Genomic DNA, 17486 nt, shown 5'->3' with positions numbered 1-17486 from the left:
TATCAATCCTAGGCGCATGGGTCGACGGAAGTGACGCTATAGGGCGGCGATTTGGTGCCTCCCAGAGACGCCGGAGAAGCTAAGGATCCGGAGACGTTCTCAGAAATCTTCTTCGCTGTACTGGCGCACCTGTTCCTCTCTTTCCTGCCCTAGAATAGGCTCTAGGGCTGGTCGGGCCCGGGTATTTAGGGCGAAGCTTGGGTGGTGTGTTGCAGCGGTGGCCATGTTTTAACCTGGCATATGGGACGCATGATAGTGGCGTAATTGCTGTCGTCACTCAAAGTTTCCAGCTGAGGAAGGCCCATGCGGTTACCGTGACGACGGGGAACAGATGGAGGCCTCCGGGGAAGGCTAGAGGCAAGGGCGAGAAGTTACTGCGTTCTAATGTCAGGCACCACGTGTCAGTTAGCAGCTTTGGAGTGGGATCTATGGTGTTTGGACAGGAAAATTCCAAACCGTCAGAATGGGAGGGAAATTAGATCATCTAGAGCCCCTTCTTTCATAAATGGGGAAACTGAGGTCCAGAGAAGCAGTGACTTGCCCTAGTTCAGTATGGGTTAGGGGCAGAGTGTAACCTAGAACTGGGGTCAGTGAATGTCCCAGTTCTCATCAGGGAAGTCTTGAGGACTGGTGCCAAAGTAAGTAAAATCCTGGTGACTAAGTGACCTCATAGTCATGTACTTGCCTGTTCATGGTTCAGGCTCTCCACTTGTTTGCATGCTCATTTAATTTGTTAGTTCTTACATGCGGGCACAGATTGTGTCAGGTTTTGCTTGTCATTATATCTCCAGGACCTGTATTTTTAAAAAATTAATTAATAGTATTATGAGGTGCTTTCCATTCTGGCCCATCTAACCATCTCGCCAGTGTCACCTACAGATTGGCACTTGCCAACTACCTCTACAAGGATCAGATTAAGAGCTGCTGTAGCTGCTGACCTTCAACACCCCCTGAAAGGAGTTCAGAGTGGAGATCAGGAATGAGGCACTCTGTGCTCTGGGAAAAACTGGCAGAACGGGTTTTCAGATAGAGGAGACGATTTTATGAGCCCAATTCTTCATCTCCTCGTATCTAGAAAAGCAGGAAAATCCTCCATGGTGACATCTTCCCCTCATGACTAGCAGTAACCTTCTGCAAAAAACATGTGCTTGACCGTGTGTACTCCCCCTTCACCAAAATCACATGTATACTGATCTTCCCCCCAATCTCTTTGGAGCAGTTTTTCAGATCTATCTGAAATGCTGTCTCCTGGGCTGTAGTCCTCATTTTGCCCCGAATAAAACTTAACTCACAACTCTCAAGCTGTGCCTTTTTTTCAGGCAACACCAGGCACTTTCCAGAATCACAGTGCTGATCATGCTGCTTGCCCACGGGAGAGCCTACAATGGCTCCTCTTCATCTCCACCTGCAAAATAAGGCCCAGCCTCTGCGTCGTCACCCCAGGCCCTTCACAATTTGGCCCACCCTTCACTTTTTCAATCCTGTGTTACAGTCCCTGTCTGTCTGCTGCTCTGTGCTCCTGTGTTCAGTTCCACCATTCAGCCCCCTTTCTTTGGAATGGGGATCTTGATTTTACCCCTTGCTAACTCTATGACCTTGGGCAAGTGATTGAACTTCTGAGTCTCAGTTTCCTCAGCTGTCAGAAACCAATATGTAAAGAGGTCCGAAAAAATGAGCTTATGGCACCTGTTCATGCCCAGACTTATGCTCAAACCACTCCTTTCCCGGAACCAGCAGCCCTCCCAAGTCCAGTCCTTCAAAGGTCAGTTCCAATCCCATCCTGCATCTAGCCGCCCCACATTCCCCGCAGCTCCAGAGTTAGCCACGCTCTCGCCTGCCTCCCAGTGCCCTTGGTACTGTCACTGTGCTATATTCTAGCCTGCCTGTACACGAGTTCTCTTTGATATGTTTCCTAAAACCTGTTCCTCTCCTTCATCTCCAAAAATCCACCCAGCCTCTCAGGCCAGAAACCTAGGATCATTCTTGTGTGGCCTCTGTTTCTCCACATACTCTCCCACTTCCCTGTGCTCTAGTTCAAAAATAGACCCATATCTGCTCTTTTCTCCAGGTTTGCACTGTCACCCTAGTCCAAGACACCGTCATCTGTGGCCTGGATCATGACCATAGCTTCCTGATCCACGTCCCTGCTTTCACTCTTTCCCCCACATTCTATTTTTCACAGGGCAGCCAGAACGATTGTCTTAAATATAAATCAGATAATGTCACTCCTGGACTTAAACTCCTTCAGAGGCTTCCAATAACTCATAAGAACATCTAAACTCATCCTTATGACCTTCATGGCCCTACATAACCAAGACCCTGCCTGCGTCTGCAGCCCCACTTCCTGCCACAGCAGTCCTCAGGTCACTCCAACCATGCTGGCCTGGTCTCCACCCCTGGAACGTACCAAGCTCATTCCCACCTCTAGATTTTGGATTAGCTCTTCCTTCTGTCTGGAATGCCCTTCCCTTGGCTCTTCACTGGCTAGCTTCTCCTTGCCATCCAGGTCTCAGTTCAAATATCCCCTCCTTGCGTGCGGGAGGGGGACATTCTTTGACACCACAAATACAGTAGCATTGCCCCTACACACATTTTAGTCATCTATGGTATCACTATGTCTCATTCTTTCATAACACTTGTCATTACTTGAATTGTTCTCTTTAAAGTTTACATGTATATCGTAGGATTGTCCTTTTCTTATTCACTCCTCTATCCTCCGTGCCTAGAATAGTGCCTGGCATGCGTTCAATGACTATTATAGTTATTATTAGTAGTAGTATCTTGTATTGAATGCTTACTAGGTGCCAGACATTGTGCTAAGTACAGTGTGTTGTTTCATTTTCACCACAGTCCTTTGACATAGATACTATTACCCATTTATAATGAGGAGCTGAGGTTGATAGAGGCTAAGTGACTTCCAACTATCAGAAGGAAATGGAGAAGGCAGCATTTGAAGGCAGGTCCACAACCTTTTAACTACTCAGTACTTAGTAGTTGGTAGGTCTTATCTTCTTTACCTTTGTAAACCAGCCTCCCCCCACCCCCGCCCACATAGTTCAAAAAACTGGTGGAATCGAACTGCAAAATCTCAGGAAGAAGCCCTGCGGTCTGGGTTGAAGGTCAAGGGAGAGAGAAGAGTGACACCTGGCTTGCAAACTGGAGCAGTGTGAGGCACGCTCATTTTACTCCACAAACATATTAACCTGTTGAGTTCCCACCATTTGCCAGGCTCTGTTCTAGGGGCTGAGGATTAAGCTATGAGAATTTCACGCCCCAGCCCGGGGCTCTGCCCATCACAGGGCCCATACGAGGACATTCTATTGGATGTCTGTGCTATTTGGGGGCAAGGGTATCCAAGTCGTCTCTCAGGCAGTCAGAGGCCAGCCAAAGCCAAGTCCAGCGCTGTGCCTCGGAAGACCTGCAGCAGGACCAGGTGTTTTTATTTTGGAGAGGGCCGGGTAAAATGGAGATCAGGATCTTCCAAAGACTGAAAAACAATTAACTAATTTCCAAAACCTCAGCTACCTGAGGCAGACAGAGGTGGGTGGAGAAGTTCCTGTTTTTGTTTCAGCTTTAGCCAAAGGGGGAAACTTGGATTCCAGCCCTTTTTAGAGCACAGAGTACTTTCCTGAGTTCATGGAAGCCCCATGGTTGACCCATTAGAGGTGAGGCATAGCTTGGTCATGGAAGGACCATCCACCGGAAACTATGGCCACCCCTGGAGACACATCATTCCCTCCAGGCCTCCTGTCTCAGCACCAAGCCCCAGTATTGCTTACTGAGAGGGAATACCAATACCCACTTAACTACTATGGGATTAATTCTCTTTGATTCCGACTAGATCCAGTTCCAAAATTTAAATTCCAGTTGCATGCCTTGGATCAGAGGGTGATTTGTAGCTTTCCACAGAACCAACAGAAAAATGAGAACAGCAGACAACTGGCCACACTCCCCTAACACAGGATCATGTGGAGGCTGCACTGATACATTCTATTCCCCTAAACTATTCAGGACAACGACAAAATGATCTAGTCTTACAGAGGGCTTAACGGACCACATGTGAAGAGTCTAAATAGATTCTGTTGAGTTCTGGTGACAGGGAAAAAATATTCAGACAGAAAAGAAGACAAATTCCAGAAGGCATCAAAGTCAGGGATTTTTCTCTGCAGAATAAACACGCAGCAGCCTTTTCTCCATCTTACAGAGCAGAGGGTTTCTCAAATTAAGAATTCCCTGTTAGGCAAACCTGGCTCGACACAGCCTCACGTGAAACCCTTGCTTCCCACTGTCTCTCCCGCTCGCACTCCACATTCCAACCACATGCACTGTCTCTCATCACTCAGCGTGCTGTCCTCAGTCATCTCTGGACCTTGACATGTGCTGTTCCCTCTGCCTACATAGATCTCTGTCTAGACAAGATTAGGTCTCTCAGCTCTGTGCTCCCCTGGCGCCTGGTACTGCCCCATCATCCCACGTTATTGTAACTGCTTGTTTAACTCTCTGCTCTCCACCTAGACACTGTGGAGGCGGGGATCCTGTCTGTCTAGTTTGCCTCTGAATCCCCAGAGCCTGGTACAGTTCCGGGCACAAAGTAGAAAGAGGTAATGGACTCATCAAGTTAGATATTGCCAATCTGAATGATCTGTGTCTTGCCTGCAAAGCCTGGAATAACTACACTAAGAAATGAAGACAGACGGAAAGTGAGAGAGCTGCCTGAAAGGAGGGGAAGGGGTGCACCCCTCCTTCCTTTCTCTAAAAGCTTACCCAGCTCCTGAACTTACCAGCTTACCAGCTTACCCAGCTCCTGAACTTACCATTTTTTTTTTGCTGACCATGGTAACAGAGACTATAAAATTCAGGTTTCCATCTGGTTCTTCATGGTCCAAGAGGATACAGCAATTTCAAACTCCGGGGAGACAAACACTCAAATCATGAAAGCTTAAACCTAGCCTGTCGCAGAGCCCCCTAAGAGTAGTATGAATTTGACTCAAGAAGAAAAGTGAAGAAAACATCATTTACTCTGTAAGGATCGGTTCCCTGGTGGTCCTCAGAGGGCTTGAGTTTGATGTTTCCTCATAGCGATTTTCCCCCTCTGGCCTTCAAAGCCAACCTGCTCAATTCAACAGCTGGTCCTTGCTTCCCTTTCTTTCTACTCACACCAACGTGCTTCTTATCACGAGGCCCATCATCGGTTAGTGCTTCACAGACTGGGTGGAAAGGAAGCTGGCCTTCCAATGGGAGCACTTTAACATCTGTCCTCATCCGCTGTCCAAAACTGGCTGCTACTTCAATGCAAAGAGGATGAGTTTGCTTTTTAATGTTTTATGTTAGACTCAGGGTTAACTGAGAATTGCTGGTGAGAGATAAAGTAAGAATTGGCTCCTTTAGAAACATCATGTGAGGCACTTGGCATGCTCAGGAGTCTGCCTGATTTCATTTCCCTGGCCATCGGCACACCTCTGCCCCTGGCAGGAAAAAAAATAGGGCAAAGGTTCTGAAAACCTCTCGGTATTGGGGGCTCAATGGGAGAAGGGAATTTTCAAAACTGTGCTGGAAGTGCCAGCTCGGGAGAGATTTTACGGCCAGTTTGAAGGCTTCAGGCAGTTTGGATAAGCATCTGGACTCTGGGTACATTTCTCAGCCTGCTCTGTGATCCCTTTGAAGTTTATCCAACTTGAATAAACCTTCCAGAAAGCTGGGGCCAGTAAAAAACCTTTCTTTGGAAGTCCCTCTGGATGTGCCCTGTTGATTTCTCACAGAGCAACCAGCCCATCAGGACAAGAGATCTGAAAAGCAGAAAAGGAAGAAGCTTGAGATAGAATGCTTCTGTAATATTCAACTTGCTGTCTTTTTTTCTTTTTCTTCCTAGCCTTTTTACATATGGAGAAGGAGGCAGCAGATAGATCAGCAAAGTCCCAGTGGACTTTGAGGACAATGAATTCAGATCTGATTGTGGTTTGCCCATGACCCCTTTGCACTGATGCAATCTGTTTCTGAAGGCCTAGACTAAGAGGTACAGGAAAAGCACCACACGAGCTAGATTAACAAAGAATAACAAAAGATGTCATGCGCCGTCCAGGAGAGCTGGTGACAGGGCCATGCACTGGTACAGGCAGGAGTTTCCATGTCATTTCCTGGAGAAGCAGCAGTCCCTCGTTGCCTGGGCCAGGGGCTGCGACCTATCGTTCCTCCTGTTTGCACAGGCTTTCTAATCATGGAATTACTGGAGCAGCAAGAAGAGAACCATGTGTGCTTGGAGGTGCCGCCAGGCAGATGAATGCACCTCAGCAGCAAGTGGCAGTTCCCAAGGTGCACCTGGACTGGCTTTGGGTCACACCCAAGAAGAGGTGGGTGGGGTACCAAACACTGGTTTCTTAAAGGGAAGCAAATAGGGAGAGGCCTTTATGAGCTGCAAGCAGGGTCTTCAAACCCACCTTTGGCTCACCCATGGGAAGAGGCTGAGCGATGCCCCGTCTCTGACTTGGAGAAGTGTGCCATGAAGGATAGGACACAAGGTCCAGAGGCCCAAAGGTTGACTCAGAAGTATCTGGAGAGGAGAGCTGAGCTGGGGGCCACCTATACAGCAGCATCCCACAGCTTGACTGGTTGACCACAGACGATGAAGGAAGTGCCCTCTTTTGACCCTGGGACCAAGTGACAAGAGGAGGATGACAGGGAGATGCAGCTGCAGCCCCAGAGAAACCCCACTGGAAGTGAGATTGCAGATAGTTTTGTTTCTTTGTTTATTGATAAAAAAATATTAATAGCAATTAAAAACCCAAAACATTCACAACCCATCCAGAATCCTATAAGTTTTAGCCATTTGTTCCCAATGGAGTCCTTCATCTGATGGAAATGGTGATTTCAGCCAAAAGGCCCCTTCATGTTTTTCATGGGTGGGTACTCTTGCTCCATTGGCATGGCCCCAAAGCAGTCAGAGGGGTTACAGTGGCCGGCCTTGCCCGGTGGGCCCATGGAGCCTGGGGCGCCAGGGATGCCAGGAATGCCTTGCTGGCCCATCGGCCCAGTTGCACCCATCTTGCCATATCCTGGAGGACCTTGAGGACCTAGGGAGGAAGGAGTCAGAGAAGGAAAATCAGGAAACCCAGATCACAAGAAAAGAAAACATAATAGTCATGGTAAATAATACCTTACATTTGATAAATATTTCTCCAGTTACACCATATTTTCATGAAGACCTGATCTGATCCTTACATTAGTTTAACGATAACAATAATACTACTGGCTAGTTTTATTCAGAGTTTCCACGTGCCAGGCACAAGGCAAGTGCTTCTTCTGCATTATTCATTGAATCTTCACAACAATTCCATGAAAAAGAAACTATGATCTCTTTCTGGAGACGAGGATACAGGCTCAAAGACGTCGCCCACCTGGTAAGTGGTGAAGCTACACCTCAGAGCCAGGCTATGAAGCTTTAGCCATTTCCCTCTTAGGCTCGTCAAGGTCACAGAGCCAGTAAGAGGATGAGCAGGACCTGGACTTGCGTTCCCTGGCCCCACCACATCGAGCTCTCTTCCACTGTGTGGTGCTAGCCCAGGTTAGGACTTGCGGGCAGGCACTGGGTCTTCCACCGCATCCCCAACACCCGCCCCCCTCCCCACGCACACTCTCACACACGCCCTCGTAGAGTATCTTACACGCAGTGGCATTACTCTAAATGATGGTTGGTAGGCCTGTGGTTACTTCAGGTTCTACACAACTATGTTATAGAAGGAACATAAAGAAAGGCGATCTCAACTGCTCCAGATTCATGGTCTCAAAGGCTGGCTTTTCCTACCTGGGGGGCCGGGGAGACCAACTTCTCCTGCAATGCCAACACCAGTGTCTCCCTTTTCACCTTTGGTACCAGGCAATCCTGGAACAAAAGGAATAAAATAAGAGGCCCCATCCCTGAGTAGAACAATGACACACCCAGCAGAATTATTTGAAACACATGTATACACACAAATGGCATATTCACAACAGACCTCATGCAATGCTCGTGTTTGCCCCCAAGAGCTAGGTATGCACCTCAGTAACCGGACGGCAGACCTACCTCTCATCCCGGGCAAGCCCTGCCGACCTTCTCTGCCAATCTGACCAGGGAGCCCAGGTGATCCCGGGGCACCTGGCCGGCCCGGGGGACCATCCTTCCCTGGGGGCCCTGGTCGTCCCGGAGCTGCTGCCATCTCCATGGGAAACTGCATCCTGGAGGTGTAGTAAGCCATCCTCTCTGTAAGAAAGGTCAGGGACAGGTCACAGGGTGCCCCCCAGGGACTCAGAACGACTGCAGATGCTACAGACAGGCCCCCAGCATGGAATCCAAGACAGCCTTTCTTCAGAGGGATGTCAGAGCAAGGAACGTGTGGGTGGATCTCTTAAGTGGTCTCCTGTGCCCTAGCCCCACCTCGCTCCTCGCTCTCCACCGTGAGCTTCCTGAAGCACAGATCTGATTACAGCATCTCTCTTCTCCATTGGCCTTCCTGAGTTCACCACTGGCTTCAGAATAAAGTCCAGACTCCTTGCTTGGCATTCAAGGTCTGCTTCCCAAGCAAGATGTCTAGCCCCTTCCGGAAAGGTCCATGTTTTCCCCAGTCCCTAGCCTGTCAATGTTGGACAAACAAATGAACAGGAAAAAAAGCTTAAAATGAAACCACAGCAGCCTTCTTAGCGCTGCTGCTTGCCCCTTTATTTAGAGCTCACTCTATGCAGACTCATTTGATATCAATTTTCTCGTCTGTCTCCTCTGCTCCAGCGGGGGCTTGGGGAGGGCAGGAGGGAATCATTCTGTCTCTGAACAGAGCAGGTGGCAGGAAAGGCTGAAGCCTAATTGAACATATGCCTGTAAGTGGGAGAGCAAGGTAAGTAGGGGTGGGGGGGGAGGTGGATATTGAGCTCTAAGGAAAAGGAGGCCGGGGCGGGGTGGAGAAGCAGCTGGGAAGGGCGAGCAGCACCCACTGCCACCCAGCCAGCTGCCAATTACCGTCAAACATTTTAATGATCTCTTGTCTGATGAACCTCTTGATTTCATCATAATTCACCATGTCTCCCTGAGGAGAGAGAAGAAACCTGCCTCAGTGATACTTCCAAGCCTGGGGCTCATCTCCCCTGGGGATGGACTTCATGGAAGTAAAGGATGGGGAGGGAGGCAAGGGTCCCAGGAGCCTCCCACAGATACTTAACCCACTGTCCTAACCCCCTGAAGTGGTACAAAACATTTCGAGAGTCAGTGCATTTTTCTGGGGAAAGGGTCCCCAATCCCCTCAACTCGCCCACACAGCTAAGAACCACCCATAAGGGGGTCATGCTCCTTCCTGTAGAGTGTCAGCAAGAGCTTCTAAAATGGTCCACGCTCTACCCCGCAGGCCTGCTCTGTGGGCCAGTGCCCATGGCTGCCAGCCTCCCCGCCTTACCATGGAGCCAGGCACCCCGGGCAGACCAGGGCTCCCCGCAGGTCCCGGAGATCCAGGGTGGCCTCTCTCTCCTGCAGGACCCGGCGGCCCAGAAGGTCCCATGGAGCCACTCTTGCCAGGCCCACCAGGCATGCCAGCTCTTCCCTTCTCCCCTGCCTGGCCCTTCTGCCCTGAAGGTCCCGGGTCACCCTGCAAGGACGGGAAGTCACAGTCCAGCATTGCCGAGTGCTGTCAAGTCTACCTCACGATGTCTCGGCAATCTGCTCCTGTCTTCAGCCCCCTACCTGGCCCCCGGCGTCTCCCTCTGGACTGTGCACAGGATCTTGACAGGTTGCCCCATGTCGCTGCCCCCAAAGCAGTCCTTCTAAAGGACAGTTTTCATGTTGTTACTCCCTACTTAGAAATTCTGATGGCTCCCAGCTGCCCTCAGGATAAAGGTCTAATTCCTTGGCCAGGCATTCAAGGCCATTCATGAGGCGGTCCTGACCACATCTTCTCCAGCCTCGTTGCACCTCCAGCCACACCTCACTGGTTGTAATTCTGACTCGGCCGTGTGTCTTAGTCCTCCCTGCCTGGACTGCCTTCCCCTCCTCTCTCCGCGGTGCACTCCGCCTACTCAGCTGAAATGTCCCTGTTCTCTGTGCAGCCTCCCTGACGCCCTAAGCTGAGCTGATTGCTCCCTCCCTCTGATCCCACGGTGCTACGTCTAATCTTCCTCAGTAAAACCTGCCACGCTCCAGTGTAAGTGTGACTGAACTAAGTGGGCACCTCTTGTTCAGGGACCTCTGTTTGCCCAAGGCTGGGACAGAGGGCCTGGCGGGTAAGCAAGGCCAAGCGGATGCTCGCAGAATGAATGAATGAATCAATCAATCAATCAGGAGTGAATGAACCTTGGAACGGCCCCTCGTGAGAAGTTGTCAGAGACGACGTTGCTCCAAGTTCTGCCCACATTTTTCCCTGCCCACTGGCCTTCCTGTGTCTCCTCTCCACGGCTAAAGTCAGAGCTTAGAGTTGGGCTTAATCAACTCATGAGCTTCTCCTCTCAAACCCGGCCAGTGCCCACTCACCTTTGGACCAGGGGGTCCGTACATTCCCTGTTTTCCAGGGGGTCCCTAGAAGAAAGCAAAAGTCAGGGATCAAGTCTGGGCAGCGTCTCCAAGCTGTCCAGGAAAGACAGGTGCCGTGAAAGGACCTCCCACAGTGTTAGGTCCCCAGGCCGTGTCCACTGGGCTCTGTGTGAGAAAGGATGTCAACCTCCCTGCCAACAAGAGCGGGGACATCTGGAAGGGAGACTCATGTTCCTGGGGTGTGGCCGTGTGTGATCGTGTTGGTTGGGTCTCTTGTCACGGACAAAAAGAGGTGAGAAGTCAGAATGAAAGGGAGGGCCTGGCTAGAGCTGGTGCCCAAGAAATGTTTATTTGGAGTATTATTATGATTATTGGCTCTTTTTGACCAAGTATACGGTTAAAAAAAAAAAAAAAAAGTGAAAAGCAAGGCTCACTCTCATCCTTTTCCCCTAGTCCCCAGTCCCTCTCCCCAGGAGAATAAGGGCACCGGTTTCCTGTATATCTGTCCAGAGACAGTCTGTGCAAACAGGGAGCATTTACTGAATGAATGAAGAGGGGTCAGGGCGAAGCTAGGAGCAAGAAGCAGCATCCCCAAGAGAAAAGGAGGAACCCAGCACAACGGTACCTCTTTGCCAGCTTCACCATCTGCACCAGGTTCACCCTGGGGAGTAGAGAGCAATGGAGCTGTGGTGAGTGCCAAGCCAGCTGGGCATTTCATGCCTCACCTCGCCCACCAGGCATGGCCAGCCCCAGTTCCACCGAGGAGTCACGATCCTCCCCACCTCCCCCCGATGCTCCAGGCACAGGCTGTGGAAACTTAGACCCCACCCCACCCTCCAGCCTGCTCCCGGCCGCCCCACTGACTGAGCTCTATGGGGGAAGAGCAGACTGCATCTGCCCTGCTCTTTGCTTGAGATCCTGGCATCTCCCACGTTCCCTGGCTCTGAGTGTATGTTCAGTGTTTGCTGAATGAAGGCGTGAACTCTGAATCTCTGGCCTTGATGAGGTCGCAGAGATCGGCCAGGGCAGCCTAGTGTCCGCTCCCTCCCCAAAATAGGAGAGGCTGCTTCCAGGGCCCTGCCCATTTCTAGTGGGATGCTGGGGAAGAGGAATCTGTGATTGCAAGGCAACTGACACATTCATCCGGGGACCCTGGAGGCTCCTGAGCCTGTAGGCAGGAGGGATGGAGGGTTGGTGGGACCTGCCTGCCCAGGGTCTGCAGCAGGAATCAGATGAGTTGGAGGCAAGACTCGGCCCGTCCAATTACTCCTGCATGGGCTAGAGTCATCCACCCCATTCCAGGGCACCAGCCCCAGGGGCATTGCTACTGCTCCCCAGAAGGAAGTCTGCTTGGGTGGAAAACACCCTGACCTGGGGACTAGGAGACATGGGTCCCTGCCTCAGTCCCCGGGGAGATTTTTCATCCCTGAGACTGGCAGTCAGTTCCACCTGATGTGGCCACCTGTCTGGAACCTTTGAAAGAGAAAGTATCGCAGAGTGGCTCCGGACGCAAGTTCTGGAGTCAGGCAGCCTCTTGCACTCACTAGCTGTGTGACTCTGGACAACCTACTTAACCTTGCTGAGCCCTGGTTTCCTCATCTGTAAAATGGGGACAATCCGACCTACTAAATAGGGTTGTGGTACAGATTAAATGACAAAATGTCAAGCACATTTGTAGGTCACCATTTGTAGGTCACCATTCAGCACATTGTCAGTGACCAATATATCACAGCTCTTAGTATAAACTCTAGCTGAAACTAAGGAGTGGTTTCTGAGCTGTTGCAACAGCTCCAGCAGTAGCGCAGCGTTTCTGGTGCCTGACATTTACAGGTTTTCTGTGGTTACCAACAGACTCCCCTGGGGAGGGGGCAGGGGTGGAACAGGGGCCAGTCTCCCCTGTCCGACACCTAGTGGGGGGATCTGTACAGCGGTGCACGGCTGGAAGCAGCGGTCTGCTGTGTGGCCGGCCCAGTGCTGGCTTGTACAGCTTGTCTCCGAGCTGCCGTCGTCTGTGCTAAATGCCTCCCCTTCCCTGGAGGCCTCAGAAGTGCAGGGCTGCGTGCAACTGACAAAGCCCACTGGCCCTTTCCCCCGGGCTGTGCCGCAAGATGTGGGGGCTTACCGGGGGGCCAGGGTGTCCAGGGGGACCAGGCTGGCCCGGAAGACCTGAAAGGCCCCTTTCTCCAGTGGATCCTCGGTCTCCTTTCGGGCCCTAGGGAAAAAGACGGGGATGGTGAGAGGGAAAAGTGAACCCCACGCAGCCAGAGGCAGACATTGTGCGCCAGGGGCCATGACCCCCACCCTAAGGCCGCACACGGGGAGGTGGCGCTGCCTGAACCTGGGGAAGGACCCTGGGATGGCCTCCAGGCTTCTCCAGAGGTCTTCACCACAAGCCAGTGAGGGAGATGTCTGGACGCAGGAGAGGCCGATGCCAGGGAAGGAGGGGGGCTGCGGACACGCCGCTCTCCAGCCCTCACCCCCCACCCCACCCGGCTCCCTCTGCGAGGAGCCTGCAGCAGAGCAGGGCCAAACTCCGGGGAGGGAGGGACAAGGGGAGCACGCCACTCACCACTGCAGAGATTCCAGCTGGGCCTGGCTGGCCTGGAGACCCCGGAGGCCCCTAAAGAGAGCCAGGCAGTGGGATGGAAAGAGGCTCCAGTAATACGGCCCCGGGGGCAGCGGAGGACCAACAGCAAGAACACGCCCTAACCTTGTCATGACTGCTCCATTCTCTTCCCCGAACCCTCCTTCCTTCTGCTCTTGCACTTGACCTACGCCAGAGCTGAGGCCTGGGGGGCCCTGAACACACAAGACCCTCATGCCTGCCGCAGGCCGAGTGGTACCTCTGGGGCCCACACGGAGGGGATGATCTGGGAGTCAGAGTCAAGTGCAGAGGGAGTAAGGTACATGCTACGTGGGCCTGGGTGTCTTCTGAGTACCCCCCCCACACACCCCCTGCCGCCTTCCTTCTGTTCTCTGGGAAGAGCAGATACCAGAAGCTTTCCTGTGCGCAGCCGGGGGATGAGGGGCAAGGGCTCAGCACCGACTCCAACGTCCGCACAGAGAAGCCCCAAGCTCCCTGGTCTCCTGCCGCTCACCTACTGCTGGAGGGCGATGAGCCTGAAACACGCAGGAGGGCTCCCGCCTGCCCTATCTCTCCACATCCTGCCCCTGAGGCTCAGCTCAAATGTCACCGCCCTGGTGGTCAGAGCTACCCTTTCTCTGAACCCCAGGGCACACAGGTCTCTCTCAGAGCACTTCCCTCCATGCTCCCAGATGGAAAATTCCAAAGGCACAGGCTCTGTTCTACTCATCTCAAGCCTCCTAAGGCAGGAACGTCCAGCACTGAGACTGGCACACAGCAGGGCGCTGGGCTGGATGGACAGAGGTGGGAAGAGGAACGCTGCACACCCCCCAACCCCCCAGGGGGTCTCCGATGCGGACACAATTCAGAGTGTGTGACTCCTTCTTTCATCTGTAACGTGGAGGGGACCGGACTAGACCTGGGGTCCCCAATCCAAGGTCTCTGGACACCTTGAGATCCATAAAAATAGTGATGAGGACCCGAGAATTCCTTTTTGGGGGTTCTGCACTATTCTTGACATTTCCAAGAGCCTTCTGGAAAGTGTACAGCCAGCCTCAACAGGGCTCTCTGGAACCCCACCAGCTCGGCATGGTCACGCTGATCAAAGACGCCCACGGGCAGTCATCTGTGTTACAGATGAGTAAAGTAGACAGGAAAGCCATTATTGCTTAATAAACATCCTCTCCAAGTCACCCTTTCTCAGTAAATACACCACCCACTCACCCAGCTGCCCGAGGCGAACCGAACAGGAGTCGTCCTCGATTCCTCTCCTTCTACCGCCTCCTGCCCCCTCCCCATCCAGGTCACGAGCAAGTCCTCTATCTACCTCCAGACACTTGCGGGATCTGTCCACTGCCACCAGCTCCACCGCCATCATCCCTCCGCTGATATCTCTGATGTCATTTGCGCACCCAACCCCCTCCTGCCCATGCCCCCGAGGTCCTCCACCATCTGCATCAGGTCCTCTCCCAGCTCAGCTTTCCCGTTCCCACTCACACCCTCCTCGGACTCCACTCCCGCCACGCTGACTCTGAAGCTCCCCAAGCCCTCCCTGCCTCAGGCCCTTTGCAGCAGATGCACCCCTGCGGGGATGCTCTTCCACCAGACTGCTCGACAGCTGGCCCCTTCGTGTCATTTGGGCCCCTGCTCAAAGGCCACTTCTCCCGTAAAGTCGCCTCCCAGGCCCTCTATGACAGCACATCCCTGCCTGATCCTTCCGCGTTAATCTGTCTGTTGTGCCTGTGTGGAAGCTCTGGGATCAGGGGACCTTGTCTATCTCACCGTAGCCCAGGGCTTGGAACAGTGCCTGGTGTGGAGCAGGTGCTCAATAATTACTTGTTGAATAACTGAATGATCTTTGTTTGATAAGCAAACTCGAATGTGCCCAGAAAATCAGAAAATGGCAAAAAGCCGGGGAACCGCTGGATGGGTGAGCCCAGAGCCCCTTACTGCTCTACGTGGCTGGCACTGCTGCTGCGGTCAGTTCTTTCGGGTCATCACCAGCTTGCCCACCACCACCCAGCCCAACACAGTCTGAACTCTCACAGAGACAGAGACGAAAACAGAGTAACTCACAACGTGGCCAGGGGGGCCGGGTCTTCCCTGGGGTCCCATGGCACCAGGCTCACCCTGCAGGAGGGAGGAAGAGGAAGAAACAACACAGAAACAGACTTACACACACAGGCTGTGAGGTAGGAGAACGCTGAGCACAGCAGGTGGAACACCAATGGCCAGAAGAGCTGCGTTGAGTCCTGGCCTCTAGGCCTAAGCCTTCTGGGGACAGGGGACCAGCCCTGCCCATGAGTATGGTTGGAGGGGGAAGGTAGAGCCCAGGCCTCTATGGGTTAATAACCCAATAGCCCATAGGGAGAGGAAATCGGTTATAAACTTAAGAGGAGGAAGGTCAAGATGTGCAGTGTTGGGCAAAACCTCCCCCAGAAGGCAAGGAGAGGAGGCTGCCACTTTGCCAGCGAAGGGGGAGGGAGTGGCCGCGTCCTGGACTCAGCAGAACCCAAGGGCTGTCTAAAGGCAGCATGCACAGACCCCGGGCCCTTACCTCTGCTCCGGGGCGGCCACTGCTGCCCGGGGGACCAGGCTTTCCACAGTCACCCTGGAGGAGAGAGGGGCAACTGAGGCTCACCAGACCGCCATTTGGCTCCCACACCCCAAGCCGACCCCACATCAGAGGAGTCCTGCCACATGCCCCGGCTTCGGCCAGGGGCTCTCTGATGCCCTCGGGCTGGCAGATGGCAAAGCCCCAACCCAGTCTGCCAGGCACCGGTGGCCTCAGAAGGCCTGGATGCTGGGATGGCATCTTAGCCAAGGGTCAGGTGGCACTCCACTCCGGCCAGACTGCCACATCTGCCCGGGGTCAGACCTTGAGAAAAGCCGAGAAAACCCGGTTGGCAGAAGTCACCAGGCCCTTACCTTCAGTCCTGGGAGGCCGGGATGGCCCGGTTTTCCCTTGAAGCCCTGGAAGAAAAAGCAGGAGCTGCCACGTCCCTCACCTCAAGCAGAGGCCACCTCCCACTCCTCTTTCCTCAGGTTAAACAAGTCAAATCCATCCAAAGTCATACCATGTCCACAGGGGATGTGGATTTGAGCTGCCCCACCCATCAGGGCACCCGTCCAGCTTTGCAACCTCCCAGCTCCCAGCTCCTTCCTGCAGCTCAACTTACCGGGGGTCCCATGAGTCCGGGGGGGCCAGCAGGACCAGGGTCCCCCTAGGGAAAGAGACCAGGGGCACTGAGACAAGAGCTTTGTCCAGCTTGTACCCACTCATTCACCAGTCTCCCCCTTTCTCCAGCCCCTCCCCCAGCTCTCCCAGGATGGAGGGATTGTCACGTGGGGCACAGGGACAATTCCAAGCCGGGCTCAGCCTCTGACTGGCTGTGCACGCTGAGTGAATCCCCGTCCCTTTCTGAACCTCAGTTTTCCTTCTTTTGGGTACAGAAGGGGGTTGACCTTGATGCTCTGCCCTTTGCCATGGCCCCATCCTTTTCAGATGCCCCAGCAAAATCGGATCCAAGGAGCCAGGGCCACTCAAGTCCTTCCCTGTCTGCAGCCTATTCTTTCTGACACCCAGCCTAGTTTCTTCAGCTGATTGAGTTTCTGGGTATAAATTTACTCCCTTCACTGCCTGCCTTTGGTGAGACCCAGCTCATCCAACCTGGTTAAGGCAACTGGGAGAACAGAGAAATCGGGGGGCTCTGGTGCCATTAGAGAAGTGGGGTGCGGTGAGAGGCAGACCGAGGGAAGGTGGGGCACCTCCTGCAAGAGGTGTGGGGCAGTGGAATTCAATTCCCTTCATCAGGGTTCCCTTGACTTTGGCTCTTGGAGAAGGAGGTAGAAGGAAGGGGGTGCCCTCCTGGGCCCACCATCTCACCCTCACGCCAGGCTTGCCGTCCTTCCCATCTAGACCATCCAGACCGGCAGGGCCCTGGAAATGGGAAAAAGGCATTCCTGCACGCCTGTGCTGGAGCCCTAGGAGGTGGGAGGCCCAACCCAGCCCCTCCACCCTCTTCACCGCCTCCACCCCTCACCCAACTCCTACCCCTAAAACACACACACAGAGACACACACATGCATGCATGAGCACACACACATACACACACACACACCTGTCAGGCTAAGCGGGCACAAGCTCACCTGAATCCCGGGAGATCCTGGTGGTCCAGGGGGACCAGGCAGGCCTGATGGACCTCGAATCCCTTCACTGCCCTGGAAATGAGCCCCCCAGCAAAGTCAGTGGGGCCTTGCCCCCCTCCCTCCCGCTGACACACACCAGCAGGACAAGAGACCCCGGCCACAGGGGCTGGTGACTACTGGAAGTCAGGACAGCTGGCTTCGAACCCCAGTTCGGTTCTGGCCTAACTGGCTGTATCCCACACACCACTCCCCCGTGAAAGTCTGTCTTCATCT

At 53.2% G+C, this 17486-nt stretch overlaps 1 protein-coding gene across 6 annotated transcripts in view; it reads right to left on the bottom strand.

Moving 5' to 3' along the window:
- Nucleotides 1-6726: 6726 nt before the first annotated feature.
- Nucleotides 6727-17486, bottom strand: part of COL16A1 (collagen type XVI alpha 1 chain) — a 51375-nt gene continuing 40615 nt past the window's right edge. For all 6 annotated transcript variants that reach the window (XM_027109349.1, XM_027109351.1, XM_027109347.1 and 3 more), the window contains 15 exons: nucleotides 17214-17285; nucleotides 16951-17004; nucleotides 16244-16288; nucleotides 15993-16037; nucleotides 15622-15675; nucleotides 15141-15194; nucleotides 13050-13100; nucleotides 12603-12692; nucleotides 11106-11141; nucleotides 10481-10525; nucleotides 9414-9602; nucleotides 8984-9050; nucleotides 8057-8233; nucleotides 7799-7876; nucleotides 6727-7067 (listed from right to left, as the gene is read on the bottom strand). In XM_027109349.1, coding sequence (XP_026965150.1) covers nucleotides 6865-7067; nucleotides 7799-7876; nucleotides 8057-8233; nucleotides 8984-9050; nucleotides 9414-9602; nucleotides 10481-10525; nucleotides 11106-11141; nucleotides 12603-12692; nucleotides 13050-13100; nucleotides 15141-15194; nucleotides 15622-15675; nucleotides 15993-16037; nucleotides 16244-16288; nucleotides 16951-17004; nucleotides 17214-17285 — 1260 coding nt within the window. In that variant the 3' untranslated portion in view covers nucleotides 6727-6864. The remainder of the gene's footprint in view (nucleotides 7068-7798; nucleotides 7877-8056; nucleotides 8234-8983; nucleotides 9051-9413; nucleotides 9603-10480; nucleotides 10526-11105; nucleotides 11142-12602; nucleotides 12693-13049; nucleotides 13101-15140; nucleotides 15195-15621; nucleotides 15676-15992; nucleotides 16038-16243; nucleotides 16289-16950; nucleotides 17005-17213; nucleotides 17286-17486) is intronic.

The sequence above is a fragment of the Aethalodelphis obliquidens genome, unplaced genomic scaffold (genome assembly GCF_003676395.1).
Source record: "Aethalodelphis obliquidens isolate GAN/ISIS:26980383/991018 unplaced genomic scaffold, ASM367639v1 scaffold9, whole genome shotgun sequence".
Classification (NCBI taxonomy): domain Eukaryota; kingdom Metazoa; phylum Chordata; class Mammalia; order Artiodactyla; family Delphinidae; genus Aethalodelphis; species Aethalodelphis obliquidens.
This window is presented reverse-complemented; position numbering and strand designations above follow the sequence as displayed.